Source organism: Myotis myotis, unplaced genomic scaffold (assembly GCF_014108235.1).
Source record: "Myotis myotis isolate mMyoMyo1 unplaced genomic scaffold, mMyoMyo1.p scaffold_m19_p_14, whole genome shotgun sequence".
Classification (NCBI taxonomy): domain Eukaryota; kingdom Metazoa; phylum Chordata; class Mammalia; order Chiroptera; family Vespertilionidae; genus Myotis; species Myotis myotis.
In genome coordinates, this window is record NW_023416318.1 from 50,959,514 (window position 1) to 50,978,837 (window position 19,324).

General features: G+C 42.0%; 1 protein-coding gene across 2 annotated transcripts in view; it reads left to right on the top strand.

Annotated features, from left to right (window-relative positions):
- The first annotated feature begins 716 nt into the window (after positions 1 to 716).
- Positions 717 to 19,324, top strand: part of NBAS (NBAS subunit of NRZ tethering complex) — a 209,243-nt gene continuing 190,635 nt past the window's right edge. For both annotated transcript variants that reach the window (XM_036335298.1, XM_036335299.1), the window contains exons 1-7: positions 717 to 833; positions 2,847 to 2,901; positions 4,934 to 4,970; positions 5,958 to 6,035; positions 6,356 to 6,403; positions 8,186 to 8,229; positions 18,559 to 18,692. In XM_036335298.1, the coding sequence (XP_036191191.1) occupies positions 717 to 833; positions 2,847 to 2,901; positions 4,934 to 4,970; positions 5,958 to 6,035; positions 6,356 to 6,403; positions 8,186 to 8,229; positions 18,559 to 18,692 (513 nt within the window). The remainder of the gene's footprint in view (positions 834 to 2,846; positions 2,902 to 4,933; positions 4,971 to 5,957; positions 6,036 to 6,355; positions 6,404 to 8,185; positions 8,230 to 18,558; positions 18,693 to 19,324) is intronic.

A 19,324-nucleotide genomic window follows, 5' to 3' on the forward strand; every position in this document is an offset into this window, starting at 1 on the left:
CAGGTGGTAACCTGGGTTTCCATCTGGCATCTGTGGTGTGTGTGTTGGGAGGTGGGTCCGGTTGGGGGTGGGCAGTCTTGTGGGACTGGGCCCTGAGCCTGTGGGATCTGTGCTGTCTCCGGATAGATAGTGACAATTTTTTAAATTTGCAATCACCTTCCCTGAACTCGGGTTCCCAGATCCCCCTCACCTTCTGTGTTCTTTTCCCTAACACTTGTCATCCCCCAGTTTTTTGCCCTCCGCAAAAACTAAGCACAGACCCCGCTGGCCCTCACCGCCTTTCCCAGCTTCTGTGGCATCATTCCTTTGATACCTGTGATTGGCTTAACCTGTGGCGTCGCCTGACTTCTGGGTGCTTATTTAAAAAAACACTACTTGCCATCTTTCCATGTATTAGGCAACAAACCCATAGAGGAATGCTAGCATCTCAGGGGGGGCCTTTTTACCATTTTCATGTTACAGAAGCTGGCGGGGGAAGAGAGGTGCAGACTTGGCTGATCGCACGCAGATGAAGACCCAAGGAGCGCAGAGAAATCCAGTCATATCCCAGACAAGCCACAGTCCTCGTACTTCCCAGGCACGACGGGGTTAACCTAACATTTCAGGCCAGTAGACTCCGCCCCTTCCCCCGGGCAGGAAGAGCGGTCGCGGTCGGGGAAGCTTGTCCCTCGCGGGCGGCCGTAGTGTGGCTCCCTCCGCTGCCAGGCCCGGACAACATGGCGTCCTCCGAGTCCGCGCCGGCTGTCACTCCCGGCGCCGCGGAGGGCGAGGAGGAGACGATACTCTATGACTTGCTGGTCAACACCGAGTGGCCCCCGGAGACAGAAGTGCAGGTGAACCGGGCTCCTCTAGACCCGGGGCCCGCTTGGCGCGACGGCGCCCGGGCAGAGCCACGTAGGAAGGGCCACGTAGGGTGGCGGTGCTGGTGGGCGGGGGAGCTGGGCCTGGCCGCGCGTCTCGTTGCCTAGCAACGGCGCGGCGGGTGGGCAGGGGTCTGGGTCCAAGAGCCGGGCTTGGTGTGGCCAGGCGGCACCGCGGGCTCTGGTTCTGTCCCGGACGGCACCGCGCGAACTCTGGTTCTGTCTCGGGCGGCACTGCGGGTTCTGGTTCTGTCCCGGGCGGTACCGCGAACTCTGGTTCTGTCCCGGACGGCACCGCGGACTCTGGTTCTGTCCCGGGCGGCACTGCGGGTTCTGGTTCTGTCCCGGACGGCACCGCGGACTCTGGTTCTGTCCCGGGCGGCACCGCGGGCTCTGGTTCTGTCCCGGGCGGTGCTGGGAGGGGGCTGCAGCATCTGACGCCAGGACCCCTCTCACCCGTGACTGCGTGTCCCCTCCCCTCCCGGGCGGGCCCTCCTGCAGCGGGACCCAGAGTCCGTGGACCTTCCGGCGGGCTGCCACGGAGCGGGCGTCAAGCCTTCACTCCCGCCGGGAGCTGAGTTGCGCCCGCTCTTGAGTATTTCACTCAACAAGCACTTACCACGTGCAGGTGTGTGTGGGCCCGTGTCCCAGGTACCGCGCCCGGTGCTGGGCGCCCAGGTGAAGCACTTGCGCGGGGCTTGCAGTGTGGAGGGGAGACAATCGGTCAACATTTCCCCCCCCCCCCCCCAAGCCATCAGCGCAGAAATAGCCTCAGGTGTGAAGAGTGAGGCGCGGCTGCCACGGGCTGGGTTCTCTGTGGGGAGGGAAGTCTGGTGTTTGCAATTGAGGATTTGATAAAAAGACAGCTGTTGGGAGAAGTACTTGGGTCACTGGGGCTTGGTAACCTGACGTGGACCTGGGGTTGTCAGTTCCCAGAGAGGACCTGCCAGGCCGCAGGGTGAAGAGAGGAAGCACACAGATGTGTATTGAGAGCCTCACCTGTGCCCGCACGGGTTCAGACTCAGAGGGTGCAGCAAGATGGAAAAGGACTTTTACCAAAGATCACGGAGTCCAGGCCATATAGATTCTCTTCTACAAAATCTTTCAAAAGTGTTTCTGTACCGGAGAAACTACTCATTCTCCTGTGCAGTTTGTCTTTCTCTTTAACCTTCCCGTTGCAGTTTCTGCTCGTCGCGAATAACGTATTTTGTAGGCTGGGCAGAGATCTGTATATATTACTGTTTTTCAGGTATTTATTTAGTTTCTCTTTGTTTTTTACCGGTGTGAATATTTTATAGGTTATGCAGCCAGGAAGCAGCCACTGCTGCTGTTGGTTGGATAAGTTTCTGCCCCTTTAGCACTCATTGGTTAATAACAACAATGATTCAGAATACTTAACGTTATACATTGATTTAAAAAAATAAGCACAGCATCAACTTACATTGAAACCTCATGGCACTCAGCATGTGTAGTGCCTAGAATTGTTTAGCCCAAACAGCCTGTTTGAAATAAACTTAACTATTTAATGTAGCAATTATATATCAGTGTGGGCCCCACTAGCATTTTCTCTGTGGATATAAAACATTCAGTGCATTTGTCTCCAGACATGAACATATTTAATCTAAATGACCCCTTTTCTTGCAAGCAAAACGTGGTTAGGCCTCTCTAGCCCCCAACTGGTCTTTGCCCTGGACTTCTCTTGTCTTTGGACTGGCGTTTTGATATGAAATAGTTCCAGCCTGAATCCTCCCTTATCTCTGCAAGATTCATCCTCGCAGATGCCTGTGACTCCGTTATGCTCACTTGTACGCCCACTTTCCCCAGGCCTGCTTCTACCTGTTTCTGTCTAGGAGTAGTTTTTAAATACTGGTAATTTGTACCCAGTGCTCTGAGTAGCCACAAAGAAATAGAACTTTACATAGTGTGTAAGGATTGCTAGAAAATTCTCAAATGTAAGTTTTTTTTTTTTTTTTTTTCCTTCTGCAGCCTAGAGGCAATCGAAAACATGGTGCATCCTTCATCATCACAAAAGCAGTTCGAGGTACGGATGGCTTGTTTATTTTTTCTACATGTATTTATAGACATCTAAGTATATGGCTAGCAGGTAATTCCCCCCCCACCAACCCCCACCCCCCATTTCATTCATATCTGTGCCATTTTAGGAAGTGTAGGAATTTAACCCTTTGTGGTCCAGTGTTATTTTTGGAATTCAAACAGTCTGGTCCAAATTAATTGACGGGATTGAATGTTGAACTTTTTAATGTTCTTATTGCTCAACGTTGGACCTGCTCCTAGCGCCTGGTCTGTCGAGTCAGCCTCGAGGTTGGACCGAAAAGGGTTAAAAATGTGTTTTTTAGACTTTTAACATGATAAGCGCCATGTCAGTCACCAGTGACTGACACTGTCCATCGAGACTGGTTGGTCACTGGTGCCTCCAGCATATCGGTGAAATCGGATATTGCAGGTTAAATGGAAAGGAAGACAAAACAGGCTTGGCGCTTAACGTATTAATGTAGAACCTGATAAAAGTGACGAGCATACATGTTACCTGACTTTAATTTTATATATGTATCTTCATGATAGATGATATGTATATATAGACACATATGTCTGCATGTATATGTGTGTATGTGCACACACTTTTAATGCAGCGTACAGCTAATGTATGGCCTGAGTTAGCCATGATGGATGTGTTCAGGAGGAAATGAAGACAGTCAAGCCGAGTTTGAGCCTCAGAGAGTGCGGACATTGACGGTGAAAGGACAGTGCAGGCTGTTTTAAGTGGCTTACATGATGTTTCAGGTACATCGGGCCAGGGTTAATTAAATTGCAAAATTGACAAACCAGGGCATTCTTTAACTGCTGGCGGACTGTACACTGTGCTCACAGGATTGCACTAGCCGCACTGAGCGGTGCTGGGAGGGCTTGTGGGTATTGGTACAAGGCTTTACCAGGCCAGCAAGCTGGTGTTGCTCTGAGTGTATGTGCTAGGTGAGGAAGCTTGCCCAAGGTCATTCATTTGGAATTTGACTGCATGCCTTTCTGGTCCCAAAGCATATCCTTTTTTTTTTTTTTTTTTAATATATTTTTATTGATCTTGGAGAGGCTGGGAGAGGGAGATAGAAACATCAATGATGAGAGAGAATCATTGATCGGCTGTCTCCTGCACGCTCCCTACTGGGGATCGAGCCCACAACCCGGGCATGTGCCCTTGACTGGAATCGAACCCGGGACCCTTCAGTCCACAGGCTGATGCTCTATCCACTGAGCCAAACCGGCTAGGGCAAGCCTATCCTTCTTACACTGGTGAATGTGAGCTACTCATAAAGAGGAGATTCAGTTTCCAAGGAGCTGAGTACTTGAAATTAACTGTAACTTTACTCTCTGAGAAAGGTAAAATAATTTTATCTCCTGATACAAGAATCGCTAGCATATGCAATTTTCGTTATCATAAATGCTTTGAAGTTCTGGAAATTCAGAAAATATATATGAGTCATAACATTTATTGTAGAAAACTTAGAGAATATAGGTAACCACAAATTAGAGTAAGTAAATTACTCATTTTGCCACCCACAGGTAATCTGTTATCCTTCAGACCTTCACCCAGTGATATACACTTAACTGCGTGCACATATGTTTTAAATGAGATACTATAAAACATTATTTGTCAAGAATGTGTTAGAAATTCGTTTTCATGGACTTCCCCATTTTTAGATATTATTTAAATTTTTACTATAAAGTATAAAATGGTATCTTAATTTTTTAATAAAAATACGTTGGTTTTAAAGGGCTATTACTATGATTTTTTTCTCCATGGTTTTATTAAAGCCTGTTTGGCAAAATTTACCTTTTCAAATCACTTTTACTTTTTGTACTGTTAGGAAATACTTCAAAGTTTTGAATACACCAGCTTGGAACTTAATATAAACAAATATATGATCTTGTAAAATACATATTTATTCTCTTATTTTAAGAGTTGTAGTCTGTTTTGTAATGACTCATTCTACAGTGTATTTTGGATTTTATCAACAAGAAATATTTGGCTTTGCTATTTATTTATTTACTTTTTACAGATCGCTTATTATTTTTACGCCAGTACATCTGGTACAGGTGAGTCATTAATTCCACAGAGAAACGGTATGAACATCAAATACAATTTTGTCCTGTTTATGATTTAAGTTTTCAGAACTGAATTGTGATATAGATGCTGATAATAGGTGAACCCAGTTTATAAAATAGACATTTCGTATATTTGGCACACTCGGGCGGGGTATCTTACAGACTTGGGGTGATTTCCTTCCCTTAGTCATTATTCACATAGTCTCCTGACAACTTGTGCTTTCACTGATGTGCGTCTGAGCCTTATCCTGAATGATGAAGGCTCTCCGCCTTATCTCGAATGTCCACACGAGGGATCTGCAGCTTGCAAAGCTTTTAAACAACTTTTGTGTCCTTATTGTCGTATCCCCTCTCGTGCATCAGAGAAGGTTCTTTTGCTTTCAGTTCTTGGGTATTTTTGAATTCTTTTGAGTGTTATATGTGTTTTCAGGCACAGTGCTAATTTTGAGTCCTCAAAGGAACAAAAAATTATTATTCTGACAAAGGATATAATTCAGCTTTTAGATATGTATGTAGGAATAGTTTTATGGAATTCTTTACTTTGGATTGCTTTTCCCTTGAGGACGTCTAATCTTACAAGCTGCAGAGATAAGATAGATAATATAGTTCTATGAAAGAGACCTTTGGCTCTGCTCTAGGGCTAGCTCCAGTGTTTTCTGCTTTTCCTCTGGGGTGTGTGTGTGTGTGTCCTTCACGATTAGATTTTAAGCTCGCTAATGTGTTGTGGTTTCAGCCGCGTGTGTGTGTGTGTGTGTGTGTGTGTGTGTCTTTCACAATTAGATTTTAAGCTCACTAGTGTGTTGTGGTTTCAGCCGTGTGTGTGTGTGTGTGTGTGTGTCTTTCACAATTAGATTTTAAGCTCGCTAATGTGTTGTGGTTTCAGCCGTGTGTGTGCGTGTGTGCGTGTGTGTGTGTGTGTGTGTGTGTGTGTGTGTTTCACGATTAGATTTTAAGCTCACTAGTGTGTTGTGGTTTCAGCCCTGCACCCTTTTTGCTCCCTGATGGACTGGTTCGCTTGGTTAATAAACAGATAAACTGGCATTTGGTCCTTGCAAGGTAAGGATGTATAAAATTCATATGTTTCTCTACCTGGGTAAGCATTTAAATTTCATTATGGCATTCATTTTGGGGTGTTTATGGCTTAATAGTCTTGACATTTATTGTATATAAATTTTTTTTGACACATTGTTTAAATGTGTTAATTCAAGCTATATTTGAATCATTTTGCCTGCTTTTGTACCAAATGTCATCTAATTTCAAGGTCTAAAGATGAAAACATTTAAAAATGATTTTAACTTCTTAAAATCCCTCCATGTGTGTGGAAGACTGTTACAAATGTGCATACAGATTTTCTTCTTCTTTCTCCCCTATGAAAGCAATGGAAAGCTTTTGGCTGCTGTTCAAGATCAGTGTGTGGAGATCAGGTAATTGTTAATATTCATATTGAAAATGTCCTCTGAGAAGCATTTTACTTGACGGATGAGAACTAAGAGTTTTAAAGGGGGCACATTTAAAGGGACTTTACCATTAACTCATGTTTCTGCCTCACTGCTTCTTTCTGGAGAACCAGGAGTTAGGCCTTGTCTGGATCAAGAGGTAGTCCCCAATTTTAGGGCGCCACATGTTTTGCCTGCTGTTCCTAATGTCCCAAAGAATGAACTGGTCTTCCGTAGTTCGTTGCATTTGTTTTATCGCTTTTGTCACTGATACATTAGTTAAAAATAAAGCGCATGGAAAGCCCAGCTTAGAAGCCTTCTAGATGCGTACGTAATGCCCCCGAATGTCTCGAGAGAACAGAATGTCACTGGTCTCAAGTAGTGTGTCTTGGTCTTGTGCGGACCCACGGTCCGTCTACATACAGCTTGATGCCGACGGAGCAAAGCGGCCCCTCCTTTTTCATACCTTCCTGAGCATGTGCTTAGCTGACTTCACAGCACACAGTCCAACAAGAGTGGATTCCGGAGTTCTGGAAAATACACATTGTCTACTGAGAAAGTAAAGTTCCTTAAAAGACAGCAGAGTGATCTGGGGAAGTGGAAAGATGAACATGCCCCTTTAAGAAAATATCCTTCATCATTTAATTAGCAATATGGTGTTTGACAGCCTTTTAAATTTGTTTTATTAATTTTACAGAGAGAGAGGAAGGGAGAGAGAGAGAAACATGAATATGTTGTTGCACTTATTGATACATTTATCGGTTGCTTCTTGTGTGTGCCCTGACTGGAGATTGAACCCACAACCTTGGTGTATTGGGATGATGCTTTAGCCAACAGAGCTACCTGGCCAGGGCCGATAATGACAGCCTTTTAAAACTACATTATTAATTTGGCATGGCGGTACCAGGCGGGTTCCTCTTCTTTAACAGTATGATTAAGCACCATGTGGGTACAGAGTTTGAACTCACGTATGCATAGGATGGGCTAGCATTTCCTCTCCCATTTGTTGCAGCAATGTGAAATGCATCTCTTTGAGAGTTGTGCTGATAGTGTGACTCCTTTTTTCAAAAATTAAATTTATTGGGGTACATTGGTTAATAAAATTATATAGGTTTCACGTGTGCAATTCTATGATATATCATCTGTAGATTGCACTGTGTGGCCACCACCCAAAGTCAAATCATCTTCTGTCACCACACTTTTGACAACCTTTACCCTTAACGACCCCTCCTCCCCCTTCCCTCTGATAACCAGCATGTTGGTGTCTATGAGTTTTTGTTTGTTTCTTTGTTCATTTGTTGCTTTCAGTTTTATAATCCACATATGAGTGAAATCATATGGTTCTTGATTTTTTCTGACTGACTTATTTGGCTTAGCATGATATTCTCAAGGTCCATCCATGTTGTCCCAAATGGCAGTATTTCATCTTTTCTATGGCTCAGTAGTATTTCATTGTATACATGTGCCACATCTTCATATCCAGTCATCTATTGAAAGACACTTTGGTTATTTTTATGTTTAAACTCACTTGTGCTTATGTCACTTCATTCTTGTTATAGCTCCATTCCTGATGAAAAGAAATGTTGGAAGAAAGTAGTATCCCTAATGCAAGGGTCTTATTTGAGGCACAGAACCCCGTCTGTAAGAGCAGGAATGATTTAGTGCTGTGTAGAGAAGTTGTCCAGTCTGTAGTATCTGTGGTGGTGAATGGTAGTACACAATACTGTTGTTATGTAAAACTATTGTCTTCATTTTGTGCATACATTGCAGGTCTGCCAAAGATGATTTTACATCTATTATTGGGAAATGTCAAGGTAAGAGTTTCCAAAATTTCTAAAAAATGAAAATTTCAAGTCTGCAGTAGTTTACAGTATCTCTTAAAAGTCAGAATAGAGATTAAATAAATATTTATTAACAAAGACTGTTAAAACTGCTTATTAAAATTTTAAAAAATCTTAACTGATATCTTTTACTACCTTAATTTTGCTTTAGGATGTGCATTTTGGAGAAATTTGAAATTGAAACTTTTTTTTGAGTCTGTGTTTTACTTTTCATTTACAGTTTACATTCAATATCACTTTGTATTAGTTTCAGGTGTATAGCATAGTGGTTAGACAATCATATACTTTACAAAGTGTTTCCCCAAATATTTCCTTTCCACTGGTTTTTATGCTACGCTGACAGGCTCATTTATTTCATACTCGGGACCCAAGACCTTTAATGAAAAGAAGAAACCTCTGTTTTTGCCATTGTTCTTACCTTAGCCTTTCCCCACACTGGGTAATCATTATTGTCCAGAAAAATTTTAAACTTTTACTGAACCCCTCAATGCTGCTTAAGTATTAATATAAAACTACTAAGAGGACAGGGTTTTTTTAAAAATCTGAATCTAGATTTTTTTTTCTTTTTTTAAATTTCTTTATTGATTAAGGTATTACATATGTGTCCTTATCCTCCCATTACCCCCCCACTCATGCCCTCACCCCCCTGTTGTCTGTGTCCATTGGTTAGGCTTATATGCATGCATACAAGTCCTTTGGTTGACCTCTCCCCCTTACCCCCACCCTCCCCTACCTTCCCTCTGAGGAGAATCATCGATCAGAATGAAATTGAAACTTTTTAAAAAGTCTAAGCCAGTTTTGTGATAAAGTATTTGTATGTGTCTGTAGTCTTTTATTTTGAATTCAATGAAGAAATAAATATTTTGGTGTAAATCAAGAGTTGGTCAGATGTGGCACAAGCCTGGCCAGTGTTGCTCAGTGGTTGAGCATTGACCTATGAACCAGGAAGTCACGGTTTGATTCCTGGTCAGGGCATATGCCCGGGTTATGGGCTCGATCCCCATTGGACGTGCAGGAGGCAGCCAATCAGTGATTCTCTCTCATCATTGATGTTTCTAACTCTCTCTCCCCTTCCCTTCCTCTCTGAAATCAATAAAAATATATTTAAAAAACAGTTGGTCAGATACATACTAGTAAAAAAAAGTCTGGGATTTGCTCATTCTTTGATATAGTCAGCAAGAATTTACTGAGTGTGTTTTATGTAATGTGAATCATTCCTGGTACTAGGGGTATTACTGTGAGCAAAAGGTGTGGTCCCGTACCTCATACAGACACTCAAATACATGATTGTAAACTTTGACAGATCTGATGAAGGAAAAATACAGAGTTGGGTGAGAGTCTCTAACCAAGAGTGTGAGATGAGATTGTTGAGAAAAAGTGACTTTTGGAAAGCAGCCTTAAGAGTGAGTAGAGGGTGGGAGTGGTGGGGGAGGTGGGTGGGTGTTTGATCTGCAGGAGCGGTGTGTGAAAAGGCAGCTGGGAAGCGTATACCGGGAAGGCAGTAAGAGGGCATGATTAGGTGAGTGCACCCATTCCTTCTGCTTATTTACAGGGCCTGCAGTTCGTCTGCATGACCTTGTGCTAGTTTAGCGGTGGTAGTTGTGGGAATCGTAATGATGACAATCCTGGTCGTTGTGATGACAGACATTTACAGTGTCCTTACTGCGTCCCAGGCGCTGCATTTTCTCATTTAATTGGAAGAACATGGCACTCATGTTTTATCTTAAAGCAGCGTTAGGATGAAATGAATATTTGACAGTGGAAGCGAGCATGGAGAAGGGAGGCATCGATTGTTTTGGAATGTACAAAATGGTGAAAGACAGGATTCCCCGAGCCCCCCATGGAGATGCTGGTCTTGAAGCTCTTTGTCAAATGCACATTGGTGGCCTGGGGCCAGTTTTCTTCTAGTTTTTCTCATTCTCAGCCATCCAAATGCATTGAGAAGATTAAGAATTAAATGTTTTAAAAATGTTTTGAGTTCCCATATGAATGGTGATTTTCTGTTAGTATGTCAGAGAATCAGTATTCTTAAATAATCCACATGTACTATTGGATAAGGTAGTAATAGAGTTCTTATAGAGTTTTCTTTTATTAAAAATTGAGTTTATTGGGGTGACATTGGTTAATAAAATTATACAAGTTTCAGGGGTACAATTCTATATTACGGAGTTCTCTTGACGTACAAGATATACATTTTATGGCTTAAAGCAAATGTAAAACTTATCCCTCCCTGTTATCTGTTCCTTCTGCTCAATCCCCTGGACGGTCAGTGGTACCCTTATCTGTATCAAGCTGGAAATGTAGACATTTTTTTTCTTCTTTTTCTTTCTCTCCTTTCTTTCTTCAACAAATAAACATTAAGCTTGCCACTGCGTGCCAGGCGCTGTCCTAGGCCCTGTGTATGTCTGCAGTGAGGCATGATACCGGCTCCCTAGACTGAAGGTCTGCAGCCCCTCAGGTGGAGAGAGACGGGAGTTTTTGCAGTGGTGCCGACTGGCACAGTGGAGGAGCATCCCCGGTGACTCCACGCGGGCCTGCGAGTGTGTTTAGGTGGCTCTTGCTCCTGCGCTCAGCCCTCGGGCCCCAGTTCTGGCTTTTAACATCTTCACTTGCTTTCTCGTGACTGTCTCCTGACGGTTTTCTTCTAGATGCTCTTCACTAATCCAGCTTTGCACAGCTTGCCCAATTGGTCACTCATAAAAGAGAATTACCATGTTACCTTCAGATCTGGCTCCCCTGTCCTCCAGATAGGTGACTTTGGACAAGTACCCTTACCTCTCTGCATCTCAATTACCTGTGATATGGGTATGATGTTATAGATGGGGTTGTGAAAAGTTATGTGAGCTTATGTAAATATGTTAACCTCTGGGCATACGAAATATGAATAAAGCTCTTAGCATAACGTCTGACACTTTGCAGGTACTTAGGAGACATTAAGCTATTACTGCTGCTGCTGTTACTCTGCGGAAAATCTGTCAGTCATTTGCCATTGACTGTAGAATGCAGGTTAGAGTTTCTAATTCAGGGCATGAGACCTTTCACAGTCTGTTTGTCCTGTGGATCCCCCCTGCCACATGTCTGTGGTTTTCCAACCCCATCATGCTTTTTTGTTTTGATTTGGTAATCCTCACCCGAGGATATTTTTCCATTGATTTTTAGAGAGAGTGGAAGGGAGAGGGAGAGACAGAGAGAGAAGCATCGATGTGCGAGAGACACATCAGTCGGTTGTCTCCTGCATGCGCCTGACCGGGGCCAGCTACGAGGTATGTGTCCTTGACCAGTATTGAACCTGCGACCCTTCAGTCCTTGGGCCGACGCTCTAACCCAGTGATGGCGAACCTTTTGAGCTCCGCGTGTTAGCATTTTGAAAAACTCTAACTTAACTCTGGTGCCGTGTCACATACAGAAATTTTTTGATATTTGCAACCATAGTAAAACAAAGATTTATATTTTTGATATTTATTTTATATATTTAAATGCCATTTAACAAAGAAAAATCAACCAAAAAAATGAGTTCGCATGTCACCTCTGTCACGCGTGTCATAGGTTTGCCATCACTGCTCTAACCACTGAGCAAAATCGGCCAGGGTCCCAGCATTCTTTTTATGACTTTGTACCAATAGTTCCTTTTGCCTAGAAGTTCCCACCATTATACTTAAGTAGTTGCACATATTTTAGTTCCAGCATCAGTTCTTCTGGAAACCTTTCTCACTGGATCCTAATCTACTTTCTTTTTCTAATTGTTTATTTGCTTGTCCAATTCACAGTTAAATTATAAAGGCAGAGCTCCTGTCTTACTCAATGTTTTTCTAAATTTAAATTAATTTTTTTATTCCTAGTGCCTAGCATGGTGTCTGACTCATAGTAGGTACAGAATTTTTGGCATACAAATTTTGACCCTATCAAGTGAGTATTGGCACTTGAGAACTATTAAAATGATTTTTATGAGTGAATGTATGAATAAAGTATACTTGCCTATATCCTATGGGTCAATTTTAGAAATTCATGTATAATATGTTTGTTTATGTTAAGCATATATAAATTTATGGATAGTTGTCATGATATGGGTTTTATTCCTAACGTACACAGATGTATGTACATACCATGAATGGAACAGTAAGGATAGATAAGGAGTCCTGTTTGCATAGTATCCTTTTGAGAATAATAGAAGGGAGTAGCGAATTTCTAAAGCTTGGGGCTCTAGCATTTTCTGAATTTACTTCCTATGAAAGTAGGCCAGACCTGGCTTAAATCATATACAAGGATCAAAAAGTTCCCAGAAGAATAACTTGAGGATGATATTCAATTGCCTTTCCCTTAGTGCTGCCCTGGTGTTGAGTGAGGGCTTAGAGAGCCGTCTGTGGGCATCTGAGCAGCTGCTGGGAATGCCCAGACTCAGACAGACGGGGCCCCCTTGAGCTTTGGCAATAGACACCTGCCCTTGGCCAGGTGAGAAACACACAAGTTAACATGAACATGGGAAGCTTCACCCTTCAGTCTTTCACCCAAATGGTAGTACTTGTTAGAGTTTTGGTGTGTACAGTTAATGTGGCAGCCTGGATGGGATAATGATGCTTTGAGAGCTAATGTTTTATTTTGTTGGCTTCTGAATGTGTGAATTTATGACCGTAATGCTGCATTAATGGCTTCTTTCCATTTCATATAATGTGAGGTAACGATCATTTGCTTATTATCTGGCTCATCTTTATGGGAATGACTCTCATATGCCAAATGCTGTTTCACGCCTCTGCCCGCAGAAACGCAGCCAGTTGTACTTAATGCATTTTTGAAACTACATATTTCGGAGTCTGCAGACTGAAATAGGAGCTGTTTGGTTCCACTTTGGCATTTTTCAGTTATTGTTTTATAAGATGTAGGCCATTCGAGAATGTTTTAAATGTGCTTTGCAACTTGTTTGGGTTCTGTTTGCCAGGCCATAAAGAGGAATTCAGTCTTTCCCTCTCTGGAAGAGTGCCCTGCAACTAGAACATGGAATTGGACGTTTTAAAGCCTTACTGGGTTAATAAAGAGGTTTTCTGCACCTCCTGATTCTGAGATACCACAGACCAGGGCTTCCCAGTGCTGAGCCGCAGCCTGCTTACTCTAGGTGTGTGGGTCCCATTGCCCTCCACTGGCCCAGGGCCCTGTGACAGCCTGAGCTCAGACTGGCTCCCTCTGGTTTCCAGCAGCCTCATCCCTTTACCTTCCGGTGCCACACATGCAGCATTTCCGTGTGTGTCTTGACCTGAATAAGGTTGCAGAGCATAGACTACTTGGAGCACCCAGATTTGGAAATGAAACATTTCATTATGGAGCCTCTGGTTTTATAACTGTTTTCCCCTTTTTGTATTTTGTTGGAGAAAAAAATCTTCTGTGTTGAAAAAATAATACACATTCTCAGAAAAAACTTTAGAAACTAAGAATGAGCAAAAAGTAGAAAATAAAAGTAAATGCACCATCCAGAGATAAGTAGTAGTAACATTTTATGGTCTATTCTTTAAGACATTTTTCTGCTAGTACCCATTACTGTCAATGTGATCTGTGAAAATAAAATGTTTTATAATCTGCTTTCTTCACATAAAGATAGATTGTTAAGTCTTTTAGGTTGAAATTTAAGAACTTTCCAAAGTATCTTTTTTTTTTCCCCAAGTGAATAATACCTTAGGTGTTAGGCTGTAGGTGTCCTAAGTCATCCAGAAAGTGCCTATAAATTTGATCTCTGAGCAGTAAGCAGCCCAGTGCTGTACTTGGTCCCTCATGCCAGGCGGGAAGGAGCGTCACTAGGCCTTGGTGCAGACGGCTGTGTAGAACACGGGCAGCAGATACTGCATCTACGTTCCTGGGGATATTGGTTTGTTGATTTTATTTTCCTTAAATGTCTTTCTGGTTTGGTATTGGAGTATTCTTTCTGGTCTCAAAATATAAGTTGGCAATGTTCTTTCCTTTTCTGCTTTAACAGAGGTTTGTGTAGAATTGGAATTATTTTTTCTTAAATGTTTGATAAAGTTCATCAGTGAAATCAAGTTTTTTTGTATGCTTTTAATTTTTTTAAAAAATATATTTTACTGATTTTTTTACAGAGAGAAAGGGAGAGGGATAGAGAGTTAGAAACATCGATGAGAGAGAAACATCGATCAGCTGCCTCCTGCATACTCCCCACTGGGTATGTGCCCCCAACCAAGGTACATGCCCTTGACTGGAATCGAACCTGGGACCCTTGAGTCCGCAGGCCGATGCTCTATCCATTGAGCCAAACCGGTTAGGGCATGCTTTTAATTCTTTTTTAAAAATTATTTATTTATTTATTTATTTAATCCTTAATTAAAATTTTAAAAATAATATAAAACGTTAAAAAAATTTCTGTTTCCTTTTGTTCTAGTTTTTCATGGAAACTTCTAAATTATAGAATATATTGGCTTTAAATTGTTTATAATATTCCCTTATTATCCCTTTACTTGTTATCCTTTTGTCAGATCTGTACTGATGTCCCCTCTGTTGTTCTAGGTATTGGTAATTTGTGTTCTCTCCATTTTTTCTTGATCAGTCAGGCCAGGGTTTTTTCAATTTATTAATTTATTCTTCAGCAAGAAAACTTTAGGTTTTGATTTCTTTGGTTTTATTGATTTTTGCTATTTTTATTATGTCATTCCTCTGTCTATTAGGTTTAATTTGCTCTTATTTTTCTAGATGAAAGAAGTTTAGATCATTGATTTTGAACCCCTCTTATATAAGTATTTTAGGCTGTTCTAATTTAAGCATCTTTTTGTTATTGATATCTAATTTAATTCTGTACTGGTCAAAGAACATCTACAATATGATTTTAACCTTTTAAGTTTATTGAGTCTTGATTTATGGTCCAGCATGTGGTCTGTCTTCATGAACCAAAATTTTTAAAAAATAATTTGATTAAAAGAATTTAAAAGAATCTGATTTTTGGGTATGGGGCAGTTATTGGTTATAGTGTTTTATAATTGTCAATTATATTTTTTGCATTAGAACTGTTCAAAATTTTATATCCTTTCTGATTTTCTCTCTAATTGTTAGATCAGTTGCATAGAGAGGTGAACTGAAATAGCTAATTATAATTGTGTATTTCTTTATTTTACCTTTAGTTCTGTCAGTGTTTATATACTTAGGAGTTCTAATTTTCAGGAGTGTATACATATTATTCTGTCCTCTTGTTGAAATGGGCTCCTTTGCCATGAAGAACTGTCTCTTTTTATCTTTAGTAATACTCTTGTCCCAGAATCTGTTTTGTTTAATGATAACATGGTCACTCCAGCTTTGTTCTGATTAGTATTTGCATAACATATCTTTTTCTCGCATTTTACACTTAATCTGTATATTTGTATTTAATGTAAATCTCTATAGTAAGCGTATAATGGAATTTGCTGCCCCCCCCCCCCCCCGTCTGAAAATTTTTGTCCTTTAATTGGAATGTTTAGAACATTTATACTTAAATGTAGTTACTGGTGTGGTTAGGTTTAATTCTACCTTCTTGCTATTTGTTTTTCTCTGTTTCCTTTTAGCGTTTGCTCTGGGTTTAAAATGTGTAGTTTATTAAAAATTATTTTATTGCATAGTATATATCCATTCACTCCTGGCTCTTTTGTACTCTTTCAAATTTTTTTACATATGTTAAACCCCCACAATATATTGTTATTTTTGTCAATAACTTTAAAAAATGTTTCTATTGATTTTAGAGAGGAAGGGTATGGGAAAGAGAGATAGAAACATCAGTGATGAGAGATAATCATTGATCAGCTGCCTCCTGCATGCCCCCTACTGGGATTGAGCCCGAAACCCTGGCATGTTCCCTGATTGGGAATTGAACCCTGACCTCCTGCATAGGTCAACGTTCAACCACTGAGCCACATCGACTGGACTGTCATGTATAATTAAAAATATTTTAAAAAGTTAAAGAATGTATGTGCGAGATTGTTTATTGAACCCTTCATTTTGCAAAAGGAAACTGCTCCCCAAGGTCACACTGAGCCCTTCCGTGGCTGTCCTGAGAGTAGAACCCAGAGTTCCTTAGTTTTCAATCCTTGGCAATGCCCATTTCGAGTTTGGGCACATGGGCACTGGATTGACGCGCTCCTTTATCACCCGAGCACCGATTATGGACCAGAGGGCACGAGGTCAAGTTACTCCCTAAATGGGCACAGGGCCTGACATTTTGGAATTTATAGTTTAATGAATAGGAAGGCGATAAAAGTAGACAAACAAAGGTATTATTATTTGGGATAAGAACGGTGAAGGAAATGGAATCGTTGGAAATGAGGACGGTGATGGGCTTTGAGGCTCCGTGGGAGGGGGACAGAAAGCCTGCTGAGGACGTGATACTGAGTGGAGCCTGGGAAGATGCTGGGAGCCGGGAAGGCTTCAGCGGGAGTGTCCAGGCAGAGGGAGACTGACCTAAGCTCTGAGGTGGCAAGAGCTGGACCACGTGGCAGGTGGAAGGGCTGCGGCAGGGCAGGATGTGAGCAGGTATGCCAGCTTCACCAGGCACCTAACATTTTTTAAAAAAATATATACTTTTATTGATTTCAGAGAGGAAGGGAGAGGGAGAGAGAGAGATACATCAATGATGAGAGAAAATCATTGAGTGGTTGCCCCCTGCATGCCCCACATTGGGGATGGAGCCCGCAACTTGGGCATGTGCCCTGACCGGGAATTGAACTGTGACCGCCTGGGTCATAGGTCGACGCTCATCCACTGAGCCACGCCGGCCAGGCGGATGAGGCTAATTTGACCCCAGCCTTTGGATTACTTTTCAGACAACTCCAAGGACATTTGCAGCTCTCCCAGACCACACAGCCAACTGGGAACATCCAGTGATAAAATCTTTATTTTCCAGTTGTTATGTAAAAGCTTACCTTGTAATGAAAACATATCTTTATCCGGGTCAAACACATGCTGAGTTTCCCAGAGCCCCTGGTTATAACCAGGAGTAAAAGCAAAAACAAGTCCCCTTCAGACGGAACTTATTTCTGAACAGATACAGAATGTGGTGCGTAAATCTGTTTACCCAGGAAAATGAAATAGGAGGCAAAGCCTGTTGTCACAGGGAAAGCAGTCATAGTGGGGAAGTGGGGCTGTGTTTGTGCAGCGCAGGAATATTTTCAGGGCATTAAATTGTCGTCGTGTTTATGGAGAATCTGTGTGTGTGCGCATCTTGTATTCTTGTGCAGTTTATCATTTTGTTCCCATGTTGACTTCCAAGTTTGATTTTTTTAAAGCTATCTGAGGACAGAGAACTCATTTCTTTACCCATTCTATTACCGTTAAAAAAGATTGCTTTTCCAGAGTGTATGCAATATCTTCGTAGGCTCTGAGAAAACCCACCAAACCCTCCTGTATTCTGCTCTGGATTCATGTCACCTTGATTCTCCTGATCATCTGGAATTTTAAAAAACGTATTTTTATTGATTTCGGAGAGGAAAGGAGAGGGAGTGAGAGGTAGAAACATTAATGATGAGAGAGATCATTGATTGGCCGCCTCCTGCACGCTCCACACTGGGGATCGAGCCTACAACCTGGTCATGTACCCTGATCGGGAATTGAACTGTGACATCCTGGTTCATAGGTCAGTGCTCAACCACTGAGCCACACAGTCTGAGCTGGAATTCTTATTGGTAAAGGGAAGGCACTGCTCCTCCTGTCTCTTCAGTTCTGATATTCTAGCAGGGGGAACTGAAGCAAAAACAAAAAACCCAAAACCATTGGAAACCTCAAATACAGGTGTTGGGTTATTAAGGTGCTGATTATCAATATTTTATAATTGTGTGATTAAGAACAAGTCTCAATTCACCTGCCTAATATATATTTTATATGTGTGTATACATATTTCTGATACTCTCAGCATAATCATGCTATTTCCTTGGCATCTATAGTTGATATACTAGTATTAAAAGCTCTCGGTTGAAATGTTTAATTTTTGCTTTTAGAGGAATTGCAGTCATTGGATTGGAATTATTTTCTGCCCATTCTCTATGCTTTTAATCTCTTAATTCCAAAATATTGGAGGTGTATTATTCCTGAGCCTCTACCAGGCCAGGCATTCAGGGTGCTGGTGTCCGTGGGCTTTGCTTCTCAACATGTGGGCAGAGCTGGCCATGGTTCAGGTTTCCCACTCCTACTTGAAGGGGGTTCAGGGAACTGTTCCCATCTGTGGAACCGAAGCAGGAGAGATCCTTAAGAGGTGATGTAATATGATTGAATACTTAATTGTAGTTGCAGTAACTGTGTTAGCGTCCTTTATAATTTATTGGCAAAAGCACTCTTTCCTCTTTGTTGCAGTTCCAAAAGACCCGAAGCCCCAGTGGCGGCGTGTGGCCTGGAGCTACGACTGCACGCTGCTGGCCTACGCCGAGAGCACCGGCACCGTGCGGGTGTTCGACCTCATGGGGAGTGAGCTCTTCGTGATTGCCCCGGTGCGTGCGCGCCTTCAGCCGGTAACATGGCTTCTCAGTGTCCTTTTCGTGTAAGCACTCGAGTGAGTGAATGTGAAGAGAGGGGAATAGGAATATAAATCTGAATAGTAAATGGTGAACTTAAGATGTGCAGAATCTAGGTAGATATGCATACATGAAATAGTTTATTCTTTTTTTTTTTTTTAAATATATTTTATTGCTTTTTTACAGAGAGGAAGGGAGAGGGATAGAGAGTTAGAAACATTGATGAGAGAGAAACATCGATCAGCTGCCTCCTGCACACCTCCTACTGGGGATGTGCCTGCAACCAAGGTACATGCCCTTGACCGGAATCGAACCTGGGACCTTTCAGTCTGCAGGCCGACGCTCTATCCACTGAGCCAGACCAGTTAGGGCGAAATAGTTTATTCTTTGTATTTCGTAACGCAGTATCCAGATGCAGTCCACCGTTACTAACACGTGGTAGTAAGTACTGAGTAGAGATACCAAAGGATGTTATAAGCTTCCAGTGAGGGGAGAAGTTGGCAGTAAGTGAGTACTTTTAAATGTCCTTTCCGCAAGAAAATGAAACTAGACCACCAACTTACACCATACACAAAAATAAACTCAAAATGGATAAAGGACTTAAATGT